Raw genomic sequence first — 21823 nt, 5'->3', positions numbered from 1 at the left:
ACATTAATGTCAAGCACTGTGCTAAGAACTTTATATTCATTCATTTAATTCTCATAACAATCTTACTATGTTATTTTTATTCCTATTTCCATTTTACAGTTGAGGAAACTGAGGCGCAGCACGGTTATATGACTGACTTAAGGTTACATAACTTGGTCCAGGTTGAATATGGGGTATGGACCTGGACACTGGCTTCAGACTCCACGCTATCTACAGGCTTTATAGAGAAATGCACACCTAGAGAGGTCCGGAATTGCTTAGCTATGTTCAAATTCATGGAGCACCTCACTTGGCCTGGAACTGCAGTTATGGCATTCTTCATCTTTATAAAAACACAGTATCCAGGTCCACAGAGAGGTCTTTAACTATGGAAGTTCTCACAGCTGTGCAGTAGGGACCCAAAGCCAGGCTCCTCTGAGTGCAAACCTGAGCCCTGCTGTGCACTGCTGGCAAAATGAAAGACGTGCAGAACCCTGAAACCATCCCTAAGAGCACACAGGATCCGTGCATTTTTGCTTATTTACTGTATCTGCTTATAGCTTCTTTTCAAAGCACATTTTGACTCTGCTCAACTGCAGAGCAGTGTGTGCTGTGGATTTTCTGTAGCTCATAGAGCCCAATTCTGGACAGCCAATATTTTCAGCATCAGCATTGTATTTTCAGGAACTACACACACTGAAATATTCTGTAAATACTCTCATTACCTCCCCCATACATGAGCCTTGGATAGTCAATACAACTTTGCAAATAGAATCTAGTTGTTGAAGTTTCAACCATAGGTGACAGTTTATCCAATAAAAATTCAGTTAGTTTGGAATTAATGTTGTAATCAGGGGTAACTTTTGAGACAATTTTTTCATGCACATGTTTTCAGACTACTAATCATTTGGGAAATTGATGAGTCGTTTGTCCATTAACAAATTTCCCCCTTTCCGTTTTGAGGAAGGAAACACAGGACTTGAAGATGCCCAATACGCCATGGCACCCGAATGTGAGGATCTGAAATGCAGGTGAAGGAGCTTGCCTGCTGCTCTGTGCTTGGTCCAGGACTGCCTGGATCCTCTCCTCTACTGGCCCCCAGCCCGGTCTGACACAGACCAGGCTACTTGCAGCTGGGACCACAGCAGCTGGTGGTGTAGCTGCCAGCTGGACGCTGGCGTCACCCTGGACAGGGCTGCAGGGATGCACAGGGCCTGGAGAACCGGCACTCCTGGCTACCCTGATGGGACTGTCTGCTTTTTGTTTCCTTCCTTTACAAACGCTTTTTTTTTTTTTAAGAATCTCATTGTGTATATATTTATCAGTTGTCTACTGTGCGTCAAGCAGGAGATGGAAAGATATAAAAATTTGTAATCATAGTGGGTTAAATAGCTTCCCCCCAAAATGTCCTTTCTGGAGCTTCAGAATGTGACCTTGTTTGCAAACAGGGTTGTGGTAGATGTAAGCATTTAAGTTACCACGCAGCCATACTGAAATAAAGTGGGCCCTTCATCCAATAGGACTGTTGTCTTTATTAGAAAAGGAGAAGAAATGCAAAGACACACACAGGGTGAAAGTCACATGTCGGTAGAGGGAGGGACTGGATGGAGTGAGACTTCTGCAAGTGAAGGATGCCAAGGAGCCAAGGACCTCAGGCAACACCAGGTGCTAGGAGGCCTGACAGGAACCCTCCCCACAGCCCTCTGAGTCAGCACAGCCCTGCTGACGCTGTGACTTTGGACTTCTGGACTTCAGAACTGTGAGGAAATAAATTTCTATTGTTTGAAACTACCCAGTTCCTGGTATTTTTTTTTTTTTTTGTAGTCCTAGGAAACTAATACAGTCACTGTATTAAATAATAAATGAGTAAAGCAAAGGGAAATTCCTTTGTGGTCATGGGGAAGGTTTCCTCTGTTGGAGGTGGCCGGAGGAATGCAGGGGGAGTGAATAAGCAGGACCAGGAGAGAAGGCAGGTCTGAAGTTAGGGTCACATAGGTACAAGTCATGGATGAAGCCCTGGGAGATGATGAAATGACCAATACAGAAAGTGGCTGGGACTGGACTTTTAGATTGACATACATTTCTGAGTGGAGAAGGTGTAAACTCAAGGAAAGAGATAGCACAGAAAGCATTGGAGAGAAGATCAACCAGTCAGTGTAGTTTGATACAAACCAAAGGAGGGCAACTGCTATGAACTGCCTTGTGTCCCCTGAAATTGTAGATGATGAAGCCCTGACCCCAAAGAAAGAATGAAAGAGAGAGAGAGAGAAAAAAAAAAGAAAAAGTAAGAAAGAAAAAAGAAGTAAAGGCAGAGAAAAAAAGAGAGAGAAAGAGAGAGGAGAAGAGAGACAGAGAAAGAGAGAGAGAGAGAGAGAAAGTCTGAAAGAGTGAAAGAAAGAAAGAGAGGAAGGAAGGGAAAGGAAGGGGAGTTAGTTGACAAAGGAAAAGGGGAAAGTTTCTTTAAATTTGGGGGACCTGAGCACCTGTTTCACAAGAAATACAGTAATTACTAAGTAATTTGGAGTATGGAAGTAATTAAGGTTAAATGGGGTCATAAGGGTGGGCCCCTAATCAGACAGAATTAGTGTCCTTGCAAGAAGAAACATGAGAGAGTCAGTCAAGCAAGGACAACAGGAAGGTGTCCATCTGCACGCCAGGACAAGGCTCCCATCAGAACCTAACCATGTTGGCAGCCTGATCTCAAACTTCTAGCCTCCAGGACCATAAGGAAATAATTTGCTGTTGTTTAAGCCACCCGGTGTGTGATATTTTGTTTTGGGAGCCAGCGTTGCCAAATACAGGAACCAACAGAGGAAGTAGGTCAACTGTGTACATCTAACAGGGAGGTCAGAGAGAAACTGGACCAGGAGACAGCCTTGGGATTTAACATTTGGAAGTCACGGGTGATCCTGAAGTAGTGAATTTCAGTAGAGTGTAACAGGCAGAGCCCAAGATACTCACTAGGATAAACTATTCTCTCAAAACAGTTTGCCAGAAGAAAGAGAAAGAATGAAAGGAGTGAGAGAGAGAAAGAAAGAGAAAGAAAGGAAGGAAGGAAGAAAGTAAAGATAGAGAAAGAAAGAAGTATGAAAGTCGGCAAAGGGAAAGGTTTCTTTAAAACTGGGGGACCTGAGCACCTGTGTCACAAGAAATACGGTAATGACTAAAGAGAAGCTGTCCGAAGCAACAGAGGGCACAGCTGAGGAAAAGAGGTCCTAGAATGTTGGAGCATGGAAAGGGACCAGGAGGGCAGCACGGTGGGAGGCTAAGCTGGAAGGAAAGAGGAAAGCTCTTCCTGTGGGAGAGAACTTGGGGTTGAGCCATGCTGGAGGTAGAAAGGGTCGTCTGAGAGAGCTGTTCTCAGTCCCTGCAGAGTGAAAAGTTACGATCTTTTGAACGCTGGAGAGTAGGTGCAGCAGAGTTGAGAATGGGGTGCTCCAGGACGCTGAGAAAAAGCTCGGGAAAGACCTCTTCAGCTATACAGACGCAGGCAGCAAAAAACACCTGAGCATCTGGACAAGAAGTGAAGAGCCGGTTAAAACCAGGCCGGGCACGGTGGCTCATGCCTATAATCCCAGCACTTCGGGAGGCTGAGGCAGGCAGATTACGAGGTCAGGAGATCGAGACCATCCTGGCTAACACGGTGTAACCCCGTCTCTACTAAAAAAAAAAAATAGCCAGGTGTGGCAGAATGTGCCTATAGTCCCAGCTACTCGGGAGGCTGAGGCAGGAGAATCGCTTGAACCTGCGAGGCAGAGCTTGCAGTGAGCCGAGATCGCGGACTGGCATAAATGCTCAGAGTGCCCAGACTGCAGGAACGGTCTGCAGGCTGACGGTGGAGCAGGGAAAGGGGGTGGCTCCTAGATTGGGGATTCCACAGGTGATGCAGTTGCTGAGGAAAGAGGAAGTCTGGGCTGCTGGACAGTTTACTGTCCTGTCCCATCTGCTCAGAAGGAGAGCCACAAAGGGCTTACAGCCATGGTGGCTCCGCCTGATGGATTTCTGGAGGCCAACCAACCCACCTGCTGAGGAGACCTTCCTCCACCCGGTCCAGCCCAGCGCAAAGGACACAGCACCATAAGCCTCGTCCAACCCACCTTTATCTCTGCTCTTGACAATACCTTGAGTTCACGCTGACTTCTTGAGTAGCTAGTAAGTTATTCTGAGTCAAAATTACATTTCTCAATCTCAAATCCTGTTTTCTTATACTGTGGCACATTGTCTAAGCAAATCTTGATTTGTGACATCTATTTTAGTTTGTTGATAATAATAATAATCTAACAGCATTTGGTTATCACTGCATGACATTGTTTTCTAAATGATCCTGTTATTCTCTTGAACTTTCCTGAAATGAAAACTCCTAGATGAACAACAGACCAGAGAATATGCTTGTGTCCAAATTACATCTGATTGACTTAGCTGGCCATCTGTTTCCTATGTCTAGAAAGAACCAAACATCACAGGGAGAGAGAGAGAAGGCAGAAGATCCTTAATGTCAGAATATAAAATGAACTCCATTTACACTTAGGTGGAGCAAGGGAAGAGTATGAGTCAATGTGTTTTCGGACCTTAAAATAATTTGAGATGAGACCTTTCTTAAGGCTTGAAATACTTGGGTACAAGGCAATAAAGTACACAAAATAGAGATTTTCTTCATTTGCTTTCTCCAGCATTTCATGATGAGCATATGCAAAGTGATTGTTGAATGTATGAAAATGAAGATGAGCCAACATCATTTAAAAAGTTGCATGGCACAGAGAAGAGTTAACACAGTAGGTCTGAGACTATCACTTTTATGAAGGGCTGCTTGCAAGACTGACCCTTGGCTGGTATCTGGGAACCGGGATATTGGAAGGGTTCCCACCACCCTAAGAGTGGCTCGCTGCCTAAACTGCATAAGCAAGACAGTTCATGATGAGCACCTGCCTTCCTTCTACAGTCTGGAACTTTGGTACATGCCAAACATACCAGGGTGCCCACGTGACCTGTCCCCAAAGAAAACCTTGGCCACTGAGTCTCCAGGAGCTCCCCTGGTAGACGACATTGCACCTCTTATCACGACTCATTGCTGGGGAAATTAAGTGCATGCTGAGTGATTCCACAGGGAGAAGACTCTTGAGAGCTGGGGCCCGCTTTCCCCTGAACGTCACCTCATGTGCCTTTTCCCTTTGCTGCTTTTGCTCCATAGCCTTCTCCTGTATTAAGTCACAGTCATGGATGCAGCTACATGCTGAGTGTTCCCAGCAAATCACCAAACCTGAGGGTGGGCTTGGGGACCTTTGACATGCGCATATAACATCCTGCAAGATTAAATCTAAGAAAGTGAAAAAATAACTTAGACAGTAGTTAATAGGTGGAATATTCAATTCGGAATTTTAATATCCTGACATTGTGTTATGAGAGAGGACCACAGAAATCACTGTATACCCACGGGAGGAAGCTGATGCAAAAAAAAAAAAAAAAAAAAAAAAAAAAACCTGAGAGAGATAGAAATGCCTTTCCCTAGGTCACCCAGCTAACCTGAGTCAGCACTGCACTCAAGTCATATTCCAGAAACTTAAAATAGAAAATCAAGGGGCATTTTAGTGTGACTTAGTGGTCCAACAAATGAGGTTTTACACACACATACACAACACACAGATGCAGAGTACACACATCACACACACACCCTCCACACACATACAGAGCTCACACACCACACACAGCACACACTCCACACACACACCCCACACACATACGGAGCTCACACACCATACATGGCACAAACACCACATACACACAGAGTACATACCCCACATGCCATGCACACACCACACATGCTACACACACACATCATGCACCACACACACATATGCACACACCACACCGAACACCACACACATAAGTGGACACTCACATCACACACATGTACACACACCCCTCCTGAGATCCTCTGAGCTAAATTTGCCCCAATGCTTTCTTTTCTTGCTTTCTTTTTTAAAGAAAAAGTATTAACATACCTATCTCCATGTGTCTATCTACTTGTTTCGGTAGTTCAAAAGTCAAACGCGTACTTCTCTGTGTTGGGTTGTACTCCACAAAACACAGTTTGCAGCTTTCAGAATGGGCACAGGTCTCCCGCTGGCAGGCTGAGGCCCTGCAGACTAGCTGCTATTGCGGCTGCTTTGGAGCCTTGCTAGCAGCTGTTTGGAGACTCAGGCTGTGCCCCTCACCTCGCATGACCCCCATTCTTAGTGTCACGCAGGGGCTCTCCAGAGCTGTAAACAACCAGCTTTTAATTACTTTCAGGTGACAGCGGGGTAACATGCAAAAACTAATTTAGTGAGCGACAGACTTAAATAGCAAAAGTATAACATAATTAATGATTTTAAAAAAGAAAGAAACCAGGGCCCTCTCTTCCTATTTCTTGGTTACTTCACTCCCAAAAATATAGCATGGTGAAAGCATGACATCTCTGTGCCTTTCTAATTCCAGTCTGCTGTGCACGTTCTGAGCTAGGAATACTTCCCAGCGTTTAAAATGTGGTTCTTATTTACTAAAAGCTATATAAATAAAAGATTAGATGATACATACAAAGACAGATAGCTAGGTAGATGATAACAGATAGAAAAATGTTCCTTTTATACTTTCCATTTGGTCCTACGAATTTCTTTTCAGTGAATGTTAAAGAAATGCTTCTTTAATTCTGCAACTCTCCGGCACTTTTAAAATCAAAGATGAGGCTTTCAGATGACTCTAGGTTTTTGGTTTTTTTTTTTAACTTTACATCATTTTAATGTTGATCTCATTTCTTTTACTTATAAGCTCTCTGAGGGCAGACTCAGGTCTCCACAAGGTAGCAGCCACAGCATAGCAGATGTCTGGAAAATGCTCAGTGAGGAGCAGTAAAATCACAATAGAAGTGCCGTAGAAAGGGAAGGTTAACTTCTATAGTCAAGAGTGCACAAAGTGGAGGCCCCCCACAGCGTGACCCTCAGGTCCCCCGACAGCTGTGCTGCTCTCCCTCCCTTTCCACATGAGAATATACGGCATCCAATCTGGTTTGCCGAAACGTGCTTAAGGGCAGCCTTGTCTAATTTGGTTGGCTTCACCTATAATTTGTTTTCCCCTGTCTAAAATGCAAAGGTTTTCTTAAATCACAACCTCCTTTCTGAAACCTTCTCTACTTCTCCAGGCAAAACCATGTGTGTAGCTGCAGCCTTAGCCCCTAAGCGCCCACTGCAGCACTAACACCCCAAGAGGGACAGTGCAGGAACCTCCCCCAGCATCTCAACTGCAGAAACCATCTCTGCAGAGACCTGGGGAGGGAGTGCTTCTTAAAGCCCAAGTCTTGGGTTATCTATGATGCCCAGACCCAACTGTGGCAGTGAAGAATTACAGCAAATGTTTCATGTAAAGTGGTTGGTTTATGTCCTTTGATATTTCATGTGGGCAGAAAATTGTTCATGTTTACCCAAAACACAGAAAGAAGATAATCATCCTTGGACCTGAACTCAGTGATCCTAAGAGATAAAATTCTCCTTGAATCATCACTAATAGAAGTATTCAGATAGGAAATATGACAGCAGAAAATTGGGCCACTGCTAAAGAGGGAGGCAGCTTCTCTGGGAATAGTAAAATGTTTGCTTTTTCCGTTTTCCAAATCCAGTTACCCTTGGGCTGTGTCTTTGATGTTAATGTAGCTAAACCCCTGGTGAGATTCTCACAATTTTATCAGAAGAAACAGAAACGGAAGGCTGGGCTCTCTTATTGCTGGCCTCCCTAATCAGGAGGAAATTCACAACAGGCTTGTCAAGGGAAACCCAAATATAAAGCCAGTGATATTGTTTTTTTCCAGGATGGTGTCTTATGTATCTTCACATCAGCAACACCTCCAAAAGCACGTCGCTATTCAAGCTACTATATTTTTACTGGGCTACATTAATATTATGGCATTTAAAAGGATTTCATTGCAGCTTAGGATAAGTGATAAGGATGTCTAAAAAAATCCACATGGACATCATGACTCTTGTTTTTCCTGGCTCATTTTAGAGAGGTAAGAAGACAATAGGTCAGGATCTGTCATATTAACTGAGGTTACCTGATGGCACCTTGTGTGCCTGTCCCTGAAATGTTTTTCCTCTGCACATTTACGACCCCACCCCCATCCATCATACCAGAGGGAAGGGTCACCCTGTGAGGCCTCAGGGCCCAGGGAAGAGCCCAGGCAGGCAGAAAAGCAACATCAGATATTATGAATCTTTCCTCCATTTAGTGGAATTATGGGATTTCTACTTTTCGGCTGTTGGGGTATTCTTTCCAAAGGTCACTCAAAATCAATGAACTCATTAATGTCCTTGATATTGGTAGCCTCATGGCCTCATATGATGAAGAGGCATAACTGGATTCCTGCGTCTACCTTCAGGCCAACCGAAGCCTGCCCTGGAAAGAAATCAATGCAGGCCCTCATGTGCAGTAAAGCTCCCGAAAGCAACCGTGACAATGGACGACACTCATTAAACCCCGACAAACACTGCATTTGTGCTTCTCAAGAAAATAACTTACTCATTTGTTTTCTTAACCAAAATAAAGGGCAAAACCTAGTGAGACACACTAATAGAAACCAATTTGTTTCTTTTTAGGGAAATACACCAACATAATTAATTTTGCTTTTCCTTAAAAAAGAATTTGTAGAAGACAAACACCCATTTACCTTCATCAGGATTTCCAAAGGTCCCCTGGCCTAGAGATTCACATAAACCCCAAGCTCATCTGTTCAAAGCAGGTCTTTGCTGCTCTGACCTTCCCAGGGGATCTCCCAATAGTCAAGGCTGAGCACCTAAGTATCCCCCAGGCTGACAAGTCACACTCTTCCCGGGAGCCCAGCAGGGCACCTTGGGCCTTGGCCTGTGAATCATGTTTCTGGACCCTCTCTTGACTGCCATCAGCTCCCAGCTTTCCTAGGTCAGCTCTCTGGCACTCCTATACCTGCTCCTAACTCAGTCACTAAGATACTTGCACAGGCTTATTTCCATGGCTGATTTAATCGCTTTTCTCCACAGAGAGAATCAACCACCAAAGGAAGTGATCTGTGCAGAGTAGGAATCCTTCCTGGGACAAATTTCCCAGCCAGATCCCAGCAGGCTGGGATGACTTGATAATCCGGGAAGAGGGATAATCCTGGGAGACGGCCATACCAAGGAATAAATCCAAACTAGTTCAGCAGGAGTTACAGTTTATATACAAAACAGAGACAAATTAACCTTTTACAGATCATCTGCTGTGCATATGGCATTCAGGACAGCTTCCCTGAAGGTCAGGACTAATTTAGAAAAAGTCCCTCTGTTCCTGGGGTTTTCTGTGCCATGCAAGGTCATTCCGTGAAGCCAAGAATCCCGGTGCTTCTCCAGAGTGACTCAGCCCCGGCCAGCGTGGAGGAGGGAGGGTCCTCCTTTTAGCGCCCTCCACCCCTGGCACAGCCTGGGTGATGGGGGAGGGAGGTTGTCCTCTGTCCTTATCTGTGCCTTGTCTTGGTAACCAGAGAGAAATATAACCCTTCTCCACCTAAACCTCCTGAGCATGGTTTATTTATTAAGATCTCCAATGTTTTAAACCATGTGTCACCTCCAGTGACTTCATGACCTCCTTTTCTGGGCCTTGTTGAGGGGTGGAGCTCAGACATTGGGAACAGGGTCTGACTGCAGCAGTGAGCAAGAGAAGTCAGGTAAAATGCTCAATTTCCAGACTTTCTATAAGCAGATCATGCCACTGCTTTGGGGCCTTGTTGTCATTTACAAGGTCATTTTTAGTGACAAGTCTATTCGACTCAGGTTGAACGACCTGATATGAAGTCTCTCTCTCTCTTTCTTTCAATGACTTACTTACAAACAAACCAAAGCTTCTTACTGATGATGTATTCCTCAATAAGATAAACACCTGTGTTGTATTTATTTTCTAGATGCTGTTGTGAAGTAAAAGCCAAGTGCTTCTCCAAAACTTTTGCGTTTAAAATTGTATGAAAGGATGAAGCTCCAATATCTGACTGAGGAGAGGACATGGGCTTTAACAGTTCCTATCAGAGACATAAACTCTATATTCTGTATGCCAGCATCATCCCCTCACTAGATATACCTTTCCTTTTTTTATTTAATTAGGTTCACATTTGAAGGAAAATAAAGTCTGTTCACAGAGATTGCAAAAAGGTGAAACATGAACATGAGGATGCTGCTAATTAAAGACGTCTAGGAAACAAAAGAACAAACATATTATGCATAACCACATATATTTAAAAATCCTCCTGGTAGAACATGTTCTCACTTATGAGTGGGAGCTAAATGATGAGAACACATGGACACATAGAGAGGAACAACACACACTAGGGCCTACTTCAGGGTGGAGGGTGGGAGGATGAAGAGGATCAGGAAAATTAACTAATGGGTTCTAGGCTTAATACCCAGGTGACAAAATAATCTGTACAACAAACTCCCATGACACAAGTTTACCTGTGTAAAAAATCTGCACATGTACCCCTGAACTTAAAATAAAGGTTTAAAAATCGTCCTGGTAGATATTTCAATTTCTCACCCAGATTTCAGTTCTTCTCTTCCTTTAGGCACATGCCCCATTGAGGTCAGGCATGGCCATGAGACTTGCTTTGTCCAATTAAACATGAGCAGAGATAACATGTGTCACCTCCAAGTGGAAGCACTAAGAAGGTGTTTGTAATTCTCCCATGGTCTCTTCCTCTGCCAGAGCAGACCCTGAAGCCACAAATTTGGATGATAGGGTTAAACAATGATGAGGTCTCCATTCTAGGTCCCTGAGTCTGGATGACTGAAAAGATAGACCCCAATTCTTCCCCTCCCTGAATCTATACTCCCTTGCCATATAAATTTGAGGGCCTCTCCCGTCTGACTCCGAACTTAGTCAGATGACTGTCATCAAATCCTTCCATTTGCCATTAAGAAAAATAACATGACCCCTAAGGAGAGAAGATGAAGATGTTTCAACATAGAAAATTAGCAAATAAAAGTGTATAAGTGAGTCTCTATTCTGATTATCACAATCACATTTCAGCTATTAAGCTTAGTATTTTTCAACACCCTAAGTTAAATTATGATGATTAATCAACATAACAGCAAGGAATGTATTGTTCATTGAAGCATGAGGGGTTTTGAATTCACTGTAAAGACAATTTTTTTTGATAAAAACTAAGAATTCCATTATATCCTAGATTCCTGTAATGTGCTATGATGGCAATGTATTTCAATTTTGATTTGGATCTTTTAAATGCCTTCTGGTCATTGGTGTAGAGTAATCGACCTCTCTAGCTAATCAATAGGCTGAAAAACAAAAATGGTGTGTCAGCATGAGGGTTTAGTTCCAAATTCTTCTCTCTATAAATTGATAAAATGTTGCTTAGTCAAGAGGTGTGTTAACATGTGTTGTGTGTGTGTGTGCATCTGCATGTGAGGTCATAAAGACATGTTTAAAAAAGGCAACTATTTATAATCCACGTCGGAACACAGACTACACTCCTCACAATTCTTTTCCGAAAGCAGCCAACACACATTTCGAGATATGCCAACAGTCATTACCCAGGGATGTACCGAACAGGAACACCACGCATCACGCGGACAGTAGCCTTTTCAGGTAAATAACACAGAGCAAGAAATCAATAGCGCAGAGCAAGAATTCAACACCGTTAGAAATAAAGAACTGAAGCTTCTTGGAGGCTAAATTTAAAATCTTTTCTAGATACCAAACATAAGCCAACAAATTATTCATATGCAAATATACATTTCAGGGCTACATATATATTCTTAGTAGAATCTTCAATAAATAGGTCAGAGATACAACATAACTCTCAAGACACTGGAAAACACCCAAAGGGCATGAAAACAGGGTCTCCAGTTTCCAGGTTTTAGTTTCAGAATATCAGCTATATGTGCAATGCTGAGGTTTCTCACAGATGCAAAATACTACTACCTTGTTTTTAGAAGCAAACATAAAACCACAATTTTCTCAAAAAAGTTAACATAATGGCTACAGTTACAGTGCCGGTAACTAATTTCTCTTCATCAGTCAACTCACCAAAGGATGTCTGAATCAAGCATTATAAGCCAAACACTTATTTCAGGTTTACTTACAAAATAGCATCAACCTTAAGAATACTAATTCTGAATTATAATGAACACATAAATGGAGACCCGATTCCATCTCCGAAATAACCTTTTCAGAAGGTGAGCATGGAGTCCTGCACCCTGGAGATGGAAAGCCTACCTGAGACAAGTGAAACAGTGTCTTTCTCCCATGAGACGACAGTGATGTACGCCTCCACCGAGGAGGGGATAATGCACTTGAAGACCGCAACATTGCCTCTCATGGTTTTCTGGTCCTCCACACGGACTGTATAGGGCTCCCGTAAAACTGGAAGGCAGAAAGAGGACCTCAGTAAGGCACACAGTCCACAGGTTCATTCTGAGAGTATCTCATTGTAATATATACATTGCAGCACACACACACATCAATTGCATAACATATCTTTCTGGAACACAGTTAAGATACCTACATTTCATGTCTTTCATCACCTGACTTAAGAAAACATTCATTCCTTTAACAATACATAGCTGGGTAAGGTGTCTCATGCCTGTAATCCCACCACTTTGGGAGGACCAGATGGGTGGATCACTTGTGCCCAGGAGTTCAAGACCAGCCTGGGCAACATGGCAACACCCTGTCTCTACTAAAAATACAAAAAAAAAAATAGCTGGGCATGGTGGTGTGTGATTGTAGTCCCATCTACTTGGGAGGCTGAGATGAGATTACCTGAGCCTGGGAGGTTGAGGCTGCAGTGAGCTATAATCATACCACTGCACTCCAGCCTGGGTGAAGAAAAAAAAAATACACTACACTCTATACCAAGAGGCCGGAGTACAATCTAAAACAGTTAATAGACCCCTTGAAGGTATCAAGAGATAGGAAATAGCTTCATGAAAGAAAAGTTGCTGGCTCTGCAGAGTTATGATAGCAAACTGCTCCTGGTCCTCTAAGGGCTGAGGAAGAATGGTTTTTTTTTTTTTTTTTCTGACTGCAAAAAAGGAATAAAAAATTCGAGCAAGGCTTTTTTTTTTTTTTTTTTTCTGGAAAGCCTTGAAAACTCAGAGACAATTAAAATAACTTTTCATCAGTAAATTTTTAAATGACAGTTTCAAAGCAGTTTGGGAAACATTGATCCTGTTTTCCATTGTTTAGGGAAGGATGTTGATTAGACAGCCTGCTCAAACACTTCCAATGATAGCAGCATCCCAGAAAGAGTGCAGAGTGCACGTCCACGTCCTTGATGTCTGGGCTCACAGGCAGGGTGGTACTGGTGTTGAAAGCCTACCTAGCAGGCCCAACTCCCTGGGTTCAAATCCAAGCTCAGCCGCTCCCTGATGGTGAGGCAGTGAGCACATCCTCTCACCATCTATACCAAGGGGATGGTGTTGGTAACACCTGCCCCCCAGGGTGACTGTGGTGAATCAGTTAATGTTGGTGAAAATTCAACAGTGTCTGCTAGAAGCAGGTTGGGTAAGGCCACATTTACCAATAGCAGAGATGGATTCCCAGGGTTGGGGAAGATCTGTCTCCAGGGAAATAAGACATTGATGAATCTAGTCCCAATTAGATGTGCCAGCCTCACTTCTTTAGAGCTTTGTTTTCCTCAAATTTAAAATGAGGGCATTGTGGTGGGAACCTCTTCAAAGTCTAAATCCTATAAGTCTACGATTTTCTAAGATATCTACAGAGAAAATCTATTGTCTATCATACACCAGCTCACTTAAAGAACTAATCACTTACTGGACAAGTATGTGCCATGAAAACTGGCCATGAACATGGTTTCAAAAGGTACTAACACACCAACAAAGTTAAAGGTGAATTTCTCAAGGGAAATCCCCCAGTAGGCAGAGGTGAGTGCTTTAGAAGAGGATTGTTAAGGCTTGGCTAACCCTGTGATACGCTGAGCATTTTCACAGTAAAGCATGTCTTTCATGAGAGCCTTCCTCTCCAGTTTCCATTTTTAACGTTAACCTTTTTTCCCCAACTTGGAGAATTCCTTCATTCTGGTCTCTAACCAGAGAGATTTTTCCAAGTATTGAAATCTCTGCGACCCCCACCACTGTAATCCCCATGCAGCATGAGGTGAGGGTCCAGGCAGCAATTCCACACCTCCTACAGGAAGTCCACTAGGCAAAAATTCAGGGCGCCCAAGAGGCCGACCTCAGCAACAACCTTACACCCAGAGGAGGGAACTGACTTTGTACAGGAAGGCTCCTGCATAAGTAAACCTTTGCTGAGAACTGAGGTCTACAATCATAGAATAGAAAGAGATTACAAAGATACAGGCAAACTAATCAAACTCATCGGTAAGTGAGAATCTGGGCATGGTGAGAAGCAGAAGACAGAGAAGAGAAGAGGAGGATGGAGGACAGAGGAGAAAGAGGGACTGGCCAACAGAGAGAGAGTCTACTGTCACAGGGATGGGGCCCCTAAGCAGGGGTATGATTTCAATGTAAGCTCCTTTGTGTGATGCTTGTTTCTTGGCAATAAAATCACTCTGTCTCCCCAAACCTTCCGCAGACTCTGCTTCAAACATTAATGACATAAGTAGGATAATTTTTAATAGAAATCAAGGAAAGGGGTCAAGTTTCATGTATCATACAGGCAAGTGAAAAGATAAGATGTTCACCTGTTTACTGGGAGATACAGGAAATGCCTTCCCACCAGGTGTACAGCCCCACAGTAGACGGGATCACAGGAGCCATAAAAATATGGGGTGACTGACGGGGGACATTTCCAGTGTTACTACCCAATGTCCAATATTCTAGGAAACCCCTCAGTCCCAGCACTTACCCACATATCATGGAGTTTTCTCCTCTCTAGCTACCCACTGCCCTCACCAGTACCAGGGCACCTCATCAGTCACAATTTTAAACCTGTGTGACTTTTGCTTCTCCAACCTCCAGGTCAGCCCTAAGAAGCCCAGATCTTCTCAAAGCAGAGACAGCACTGTGGTGCTCTGAACCCCAGCTCACTCAGAGAGAATGGGAATCAGAAGAAAACTGCACACTCCCTGTCCCTTCTCCTTATTCAATTACTCATTCCACAAAGACAGCCCACGTAGCGAGTCTTTAAAAAATTATCTTAGAAAATACTTGGCGCACAGGAGGTATTCAATACATATTTTGAGACTGAATATACAGAAAGATCTTCCATTCTGGGAGAACTTCTAATCCTTTTACAGAATATACATGTATGCACATTTGAATTTATAGCCACTATCTATAGTTTTTTAAAAAAATGCAAATCAGGGTTTTATTAAAGCTCCCGATCTTTGTAACAGAGCATTGTTTGTTCCTGAGGCCCCCATAACTTAAGACACCAACATTGCTGTCTATGGGGATATACCTCTCAGAGGGCCCTATGAGTTTCCTGAGCCCACAGTCAGCCCGAAGACATGGGTGCAGCTTTGATCTTCATTCTACATCTGACTGCTGCTAACTTTGTCACAGAGACTGGGCTAGAAACCTGAGATGCTGGCAAAAAAATACACTTTGTTTTAAATGTGACTGACATCTGCATTAGAAGACTTATTATCTAAGTACTGTGCTTGGTGTCCTAAGTAAGGCTCTCCCCTGAAAGCCCAGATCTTCTCAAAGCAGGGACAGCACTGTGGTGCTCTGAACCCCAGCTCGCTCAAAGAGAACGGAGGTCAGAAGAAAATGGCACACTCCCCGTCCCTTCTCCTTATGCGACCCCAAGAGGAGGAGCTGGGTTCAAGTGACTGAGCAGGGACACAATCCTGAGAGGCAGGGAGAGTGTGAGTAGGGCAGGGAGGGAAGCAGCAAAGCACAAGTGTGGTTTCAGGTGAAGTCCCAGCCACGCCTGACACGCATGGCCATGCAGAGGAGCCGGGATTCCCTGTTGTTGAGCTGTCTGTCATCGGCTTAGGGCTGGCCTCAGGAGGTTGGAACTCCCAGGCGTTTCCCACTCTTGTTTCTGTCAACGGCTCCAGTGCCCAAGCAATCTTCTGAAGGCTTCAGGTTCACGTTCTTGGCAACCAGCGCACAGACCTCGGGGGATCTGATTCAGGGATGCCAGCAGGGTCCACTGTAATCATTTGAGCCTTCATTCAGCAAAATTTGTCATCTTTTTAGATCAGAAAAAAAATCCCTGGTAATATGACTTTGAAATAAAATCAGGCCTATTTATTTTTTAATCAAATATTTTCATTGATATAAGAGTCGTACATATTTTGGGGGTACATGTGATGTTTTGATACCTGTATAAAATATATAATCATAAAATCAGGGTAACTGGAATATCAATCACTTCAATCTTTTCCCTGTGTTGGGAACACTGTAAATTTTTTTTCTTCTAGCAATTTAAAAATATACAATTATTAACTATAATTTCCCCATTGTGGAAGCAAATGTTAGAACATATTCCTTCTATTTAACTGCATTTTTATACCCCTCAATCAACTACTCTTTATCCCCTCTCCTCATCCCCTTGCTTCCCAGCCTCTGGTGTCCACCATTCCACTCTCTACCTCCATAAGATCCATGTTTCCAGATATGAGTGAGAACATGTAACATGTGTCTGTCTGAGCCTGGCTTATTTCACTTAGCACAGTAACCTCCAGTTTCATCCATCATTATATTCTTATTGGATGGATAGTTTGCAAATATTAATAGTCTCCCCATTCTGCATGCTATGTCTTCAACTTTGCTGACTATTTTCTTTGCTGTGCAGAGCTTTTCTGCTTGGTGTAATCCTATTTGTCTATTTTTGCTTTTGTTGCCTGTGCTTTTGAGGCCTTACCCCAAGAATCTTTGCCCAGACTAATTTCCTATAGTGTTTCCCTAGTGTTTTCTTTTAGTAGTTTCATAGTTTCAAGACTTAATTTAAGTCTTTAATCCATTTTGAGTTGATTTTCATACATGGTTAAAGATAGGGATCTAGCTTCATTCTTTTGCTTATAGATACCCAGTTTTCCCAGCACTAATTTTTAAAGAGCTTGTCCTTTCCTGAATGTGCGTTCATGGTACCTTTGTCAAAAATGATATGGGAGTAAGTGCATGGACTTACATTTGGATTCTCTATTCTAGCCCAGTGGTCTGTGTGTCTGTTTTACGTCAGTACTATGCTATAGTATACCAGTACTACACCTGTGTAGTATTCTTTGAAATTAGACTGTGTGATACCTCCAGTTTTGTTCTTTTTGCTCAGGATTGCTTTAGCATTTCAGAGTCTTGTGGTTTCATACAAAGTTAAGGATTTTTTTTTTTTTTCTATTTCTGTGAAACATGTCATTGGTAGGGATGGCCCTGAATCTGTAGATCACTTTGGGTAGTATAGATATTTTAACAATATTAATTCTTCCAATCAATGAGCATGAAATATCTTTCCATTTTGCGTGTGTGTATCCTCTTCAGTTTCTTTCATACTTCTTCATATTTTTAGCATATCTAATATAGGTTTTTACTTTGTGGTTACCATGAAGCTTACAAAAAGCATCTTATAGTTATAAGAAGTTATGTAAAACTGAAATCAACTTTACTTTGATTACACACACACAGCTTATTTATTAAGAGATCACACAGTTGGTGTACATTGAGAGCACTGAATGTGAGAAAACATTTTAAATGGCCCATTTTCAAGGCATAATAAATCTAAGTACTGGCATCCAGCCTGCAGATGTAACAAACTGCATGGCTCATGCACCTAGAAGGTCACAATAAGCAAACAGAATGTAGAGGAGGGGTCAGCCCACAAAAGGGAAGAAAGTCTTGTTATGGGGAAATCAAAACTTAAGTGAGGAAGGGGATTGGGTTATAACCTTATAAGGTGGATAATAAAACTTAGGCGATGTCCAGGAATATCATAACTCCATAGTACTCAACCAATGAGGAACTGGGGAAAGGACTTGCTTGCTAGGCAATAAATTACCTGCTCTAACTGCCCTGGGTGTGCCTGCCTACCAGGCTCCGAATCTTGCAAGACCGTCATTGAAAGTTTTGCTCTGGCTGGCTGAGTGCGGTGGCTCACGCCTGTAATCCCAGCACTTTCGGAGGCCGAGGTGGGTGGATCACCTGAGGTCAGGAGTTCAACACCAACTGGCCAACATGGTGAAACCCCATCTCTAATAAAAATACAAAAATTAGCCAGGCGTGGTGACGCATGCCTGTAATCCCAGCTACTCATGAGGCTGAGGCAGGAGAATCACTTGAACCTGGGAGGCGGAGGTTGCAGTGAGCTGAGATCACACCACTGCACTCCAGCCTGGGCCACAGAGCGAGACTCCATCTAAAAAAACAAAAACAAAAGAGTCGCTTCTGCTGCTGTGTGTCTCTGAGTCCATTCTTTGCATCTGGATGGGTGTATGTGTGTTTCTCACATGAAATACTCACTTTATTGTACTTCAGAAAGATTATATTTTTTATAATTTGAAGATGTGTGGAAACCCTGCATCATGCAAGTCTATCAGCGCCATTTTCCCAACAGCATGAACTCACTTTGTGTCTCTGCGTCACATTTTGGTAATGCTTACAATATTTCAAACTTTTAAAAATATTTTTATATCTGTTATGGTGATCATTGATCAGTGATCTTTGATATTACTATTGTAATTGTTTTGCGGAGCCACAAACCACATTTACAGAAGATAGCAAACTTAATCAATACATGTTATATGTGCTCTGCCCACCTCACTGACAGGCCATTTTCCATCTTTCTCGCTGTCCTCAAGCATCCCTTTTTTTTGAGACACAACAATACTGAAATTAAACCAATGAATAACCCTACAGTAGTGGCCTTTAAGTATTCATGTGAAAGAAATAGTCTCATATATCTTACTTTAAATCAAAATCTAGAAATGATTAAACTTAGTGATGAAGGCATACCAAAAGCTAAGACAGGTTGAAAGGTAGGCCTTTTGTGCAGTTAGTCAATTTGTAAATGCATAGGAAAAGTTCTTGAAGGAAATGAAAAGTCCTACTTCAGCGAACAAATAAGAAAGTGAAACTACTTTATTGGTGATATGGAGAAAATTTGAGTAGATAGAAAATCTGGATACATGATCAAACCAGCCACAACACTGCCTTAAGCCAAAGCCTAAATCAAACTAAGTCCTTAGCTCTCTTCAATTCCAGGGAGGCTTAGAGGGGTCAGAAAGCTGCAGAAGAAACACTGGAAGCTAGCAGAGGTTGGCTACTGAGATTTAAGGAAAGCAGCAATCTTTATAACATACAAATGCAAGGTAAAGGAGCAAGTGCTGATGGAGAAACTGCAGCAGGTTATCTAGAAGCTCTAGCTAAGGTCATTGATGAGGGTGGCTGCCCTAAACAATACATTTTCAATGCACAGAAGATAGCCTTCTATTAAAAGAAAATGCCATCCAGGATTTTCATAGCTAGAGAGGAGAAGTCAATGCCTAGCCTCAATGCTTCAAAAAACAAGCTGACTCTTCTTAAGGGTTAATGCAACTGATGAATAAGATGAAGTCAATGCTCATTTACCATTTCAATAATTCTAAAATTATTTCTTAGAATTATGACAAATCTACTTAAAAATTATGACAAATCTACTTTAAAATTATGACAAAACTACTTTGCCTATGCTCTAGAAATAAAACAAGAAGGTCTGGGTCACAGCACATCTGTTTACATCATGTCATAGTGCACTGGATAGAACCTCCAGTACGATGTAGAATAGAAGTGGTGAGAGTGTACACTTTGGTATTGTTCATTTGGGGGTGAAAACATTTACTCTTTGACAAGTATGATGTTCGCTATAGCAGGATTTTTTGTAGTTGCTTTTTATCAGATTGAGGAAGTTCCTTTCTACTGCTGGTTTTCTGAGAGTTTTTTTAATCAGTGGATGTTGGATTTCATCAATGCTTTTCTGTGTCTGCTGAAATGATCACATGGTTTTTACATTTAATATGTTAATATGATAATTTACACTAATTTTCAAATGTGTAACTCACCTTGCATTATGGATATAAGCCCTTTGTGGTCATAATGTATTATTCTTTTTATATGTTGTTGGATTCAATTTGTTAAATTTTTAGAACTTTTATATTTATAGTCAGAAGAGATACTTGTCTTTAGTTTTCTTATGTCTTGTTTATGTATTAGGGTAATGCTAACCTCATAAAATGATTTGGGAAATACTCTCTCCTCAATTTTCTGGAAGAATTTGTTTATAATTTTTATTTTTATTTTTATTTTTTATTTTTTTTTGAGATGGAGTCTCACTCACTTTGTCACACAGGCTGGACTGCAGTGGCACAATCCTGGCTCACTGTAACCTCTGCCTCCTGGGTTCAAGCAATTCTCCTGTCTCAGTCTCCCAAGTAGCTGGGACTAAAGGCATGTGTCACCACACCTGACTAATTTTTGTGTTTTTAGTAGAGATGGATTTTCACCATGTTGGTCAGGCTGGTCTTGAACTCCTGACTCCAAGTGATCCTCCTGCCTTAGCCTCCCAAAGTGCTGGGATTACAGGCATGAGCCACTGTGCCAGGCCAAAATTATTATTTCTTTCTTAAAGGATTAGTAGAACTCAGTAGTGAAGCCATTTGAGCCAGGAATTTTACTGTAGAAAAGTTTTTACCAATAAATTTAAATTCTCTAACAGATATAGGGCTATTCAGTTTATCTGTTTTTCCTTGAGTGAGTCTTGATAGCTTGTGTTTCTCAAAAACTTTATTTCATCAACTTGTTCTTAATATTCTCTTAGTACCATTTTAATACCTGTAGAAGATATAGGGATGTTACCTCCCTCATTCTTGGTATTAGTCATTTACCTATTCTCTCACTTTTCTGGCCAAAAACACACCAATTTTACCAATTTTTTAAAAAATAAATTTTAGTTTCATAATTTCCCCTATTGTTTCTGTTTTACAATTTGTTGATCTCCACTCTGATCTTCATTGTTTGCCTTCTGCTTGTATTTTTAGTTTTATCCTCTTTTTTAGTTTAAAATGGATGCTGAGACCACTATTTAAGACATTTTAAAAAATTACTAAGTTTTTTAGAGCAATAAAATCTCCCTAATTATTATTTTAGTGGCATCCCCAAAATTCATATATATGGTGTGTTCATTTTTATTCAGTTGAAAAAACTTTCTAATTTCTTTCTTCAAATGTTTTCCTGATTTTTTTTTTGACAGATCATTTAAAAGTGTGCTATTTAGCATTCAAATGCTTGGTTATTTCTCAGAGATGTTATTGTTAGTAATTATTTAATTTCATTATGATCAAACAACATTTTATACAACTTGAATTTAAAACAAATTTATCTGAGATTTGTTTTATTGCTCTGAGTATGGTCTATATTAGTAAATGTCTGTGTGTCTCAGAAGAGAATTTATATTGTACTGTTGGATAGAATGTTCTTTATTTAAAGGTCAATTACATGAAATTGATTGATAGTGTCATTCAAGTGTTCTTTTATTCTTACTGATTTTCTGTCTACTTCTACCAATTCTTGAACTAGGAGTATTGAAATCTCTGGCTATAATTTTTGATATGTCTGATTCTCATTGCAGTTCTATCTGTTTTTACTTTATGTATTTTGAAGTTTTATTGTTGGGTACATAAACATTTACAATAGTCATATCCTCTTAACCACCCCCCTTTACATTATGAAATGAACTGCTTTAACTCTAGTAATAGTCTTGGTTTGGAAATACACTTTGCTTGATATTAATGTGGCTATTCTAGCTTTCTTTCAATGTTTTATTTTAATTAGTTTGATTTGATTTGATGAGGATGGTATATCATTTTTATCCTTTTACTTTAAAGCTATTTATGCCT

At 41.5% G+C, this 21823-nt stretch overlaps 1 protein-coding gene across 2 annotated transcripts in view; it reads right to left on the bottom strand.

Annotated features, from left to right (window-relative positions):
* The window catches only part of DSCAM (DS cell adhesion molecule), an 861731-nt gene that overhangs the window by 648823 nt on the left and 191085 nt on the right, over positions 1-21823 (bottom strand). For both annotated transcript variants that reach the window (XM_050784546.1, XM_050784547.1), the window contains one exon: positions 12241-12387. In XM_050784546.1, coding sequence (XP_050640503.1) covers positions 12241-12387 — 147 coding nt within the window. The remainder of the gene's footprint in view (positions 1-12240; positions 12388-21823) is intronic.

Source organism: Macaca thibetana, chromosome 3 (assembly GCF_024542745.1).
Source record: "Macaca thibetana thibetana isolate TM-01 chromosome 3, ASM2454274v1, whole genome shotgun sequence".
In the NCBI taxonomy this organism is placed as follows: domain Eukaryota; kingdom Metazoa; phylum Chordata; class Mammalia; order Primates; family Cercopithecidae; genus Macaca; species Macaca thibetana.
This window is presented reverse-complemented; position numbering and strand designations above follow the sequence as displayed.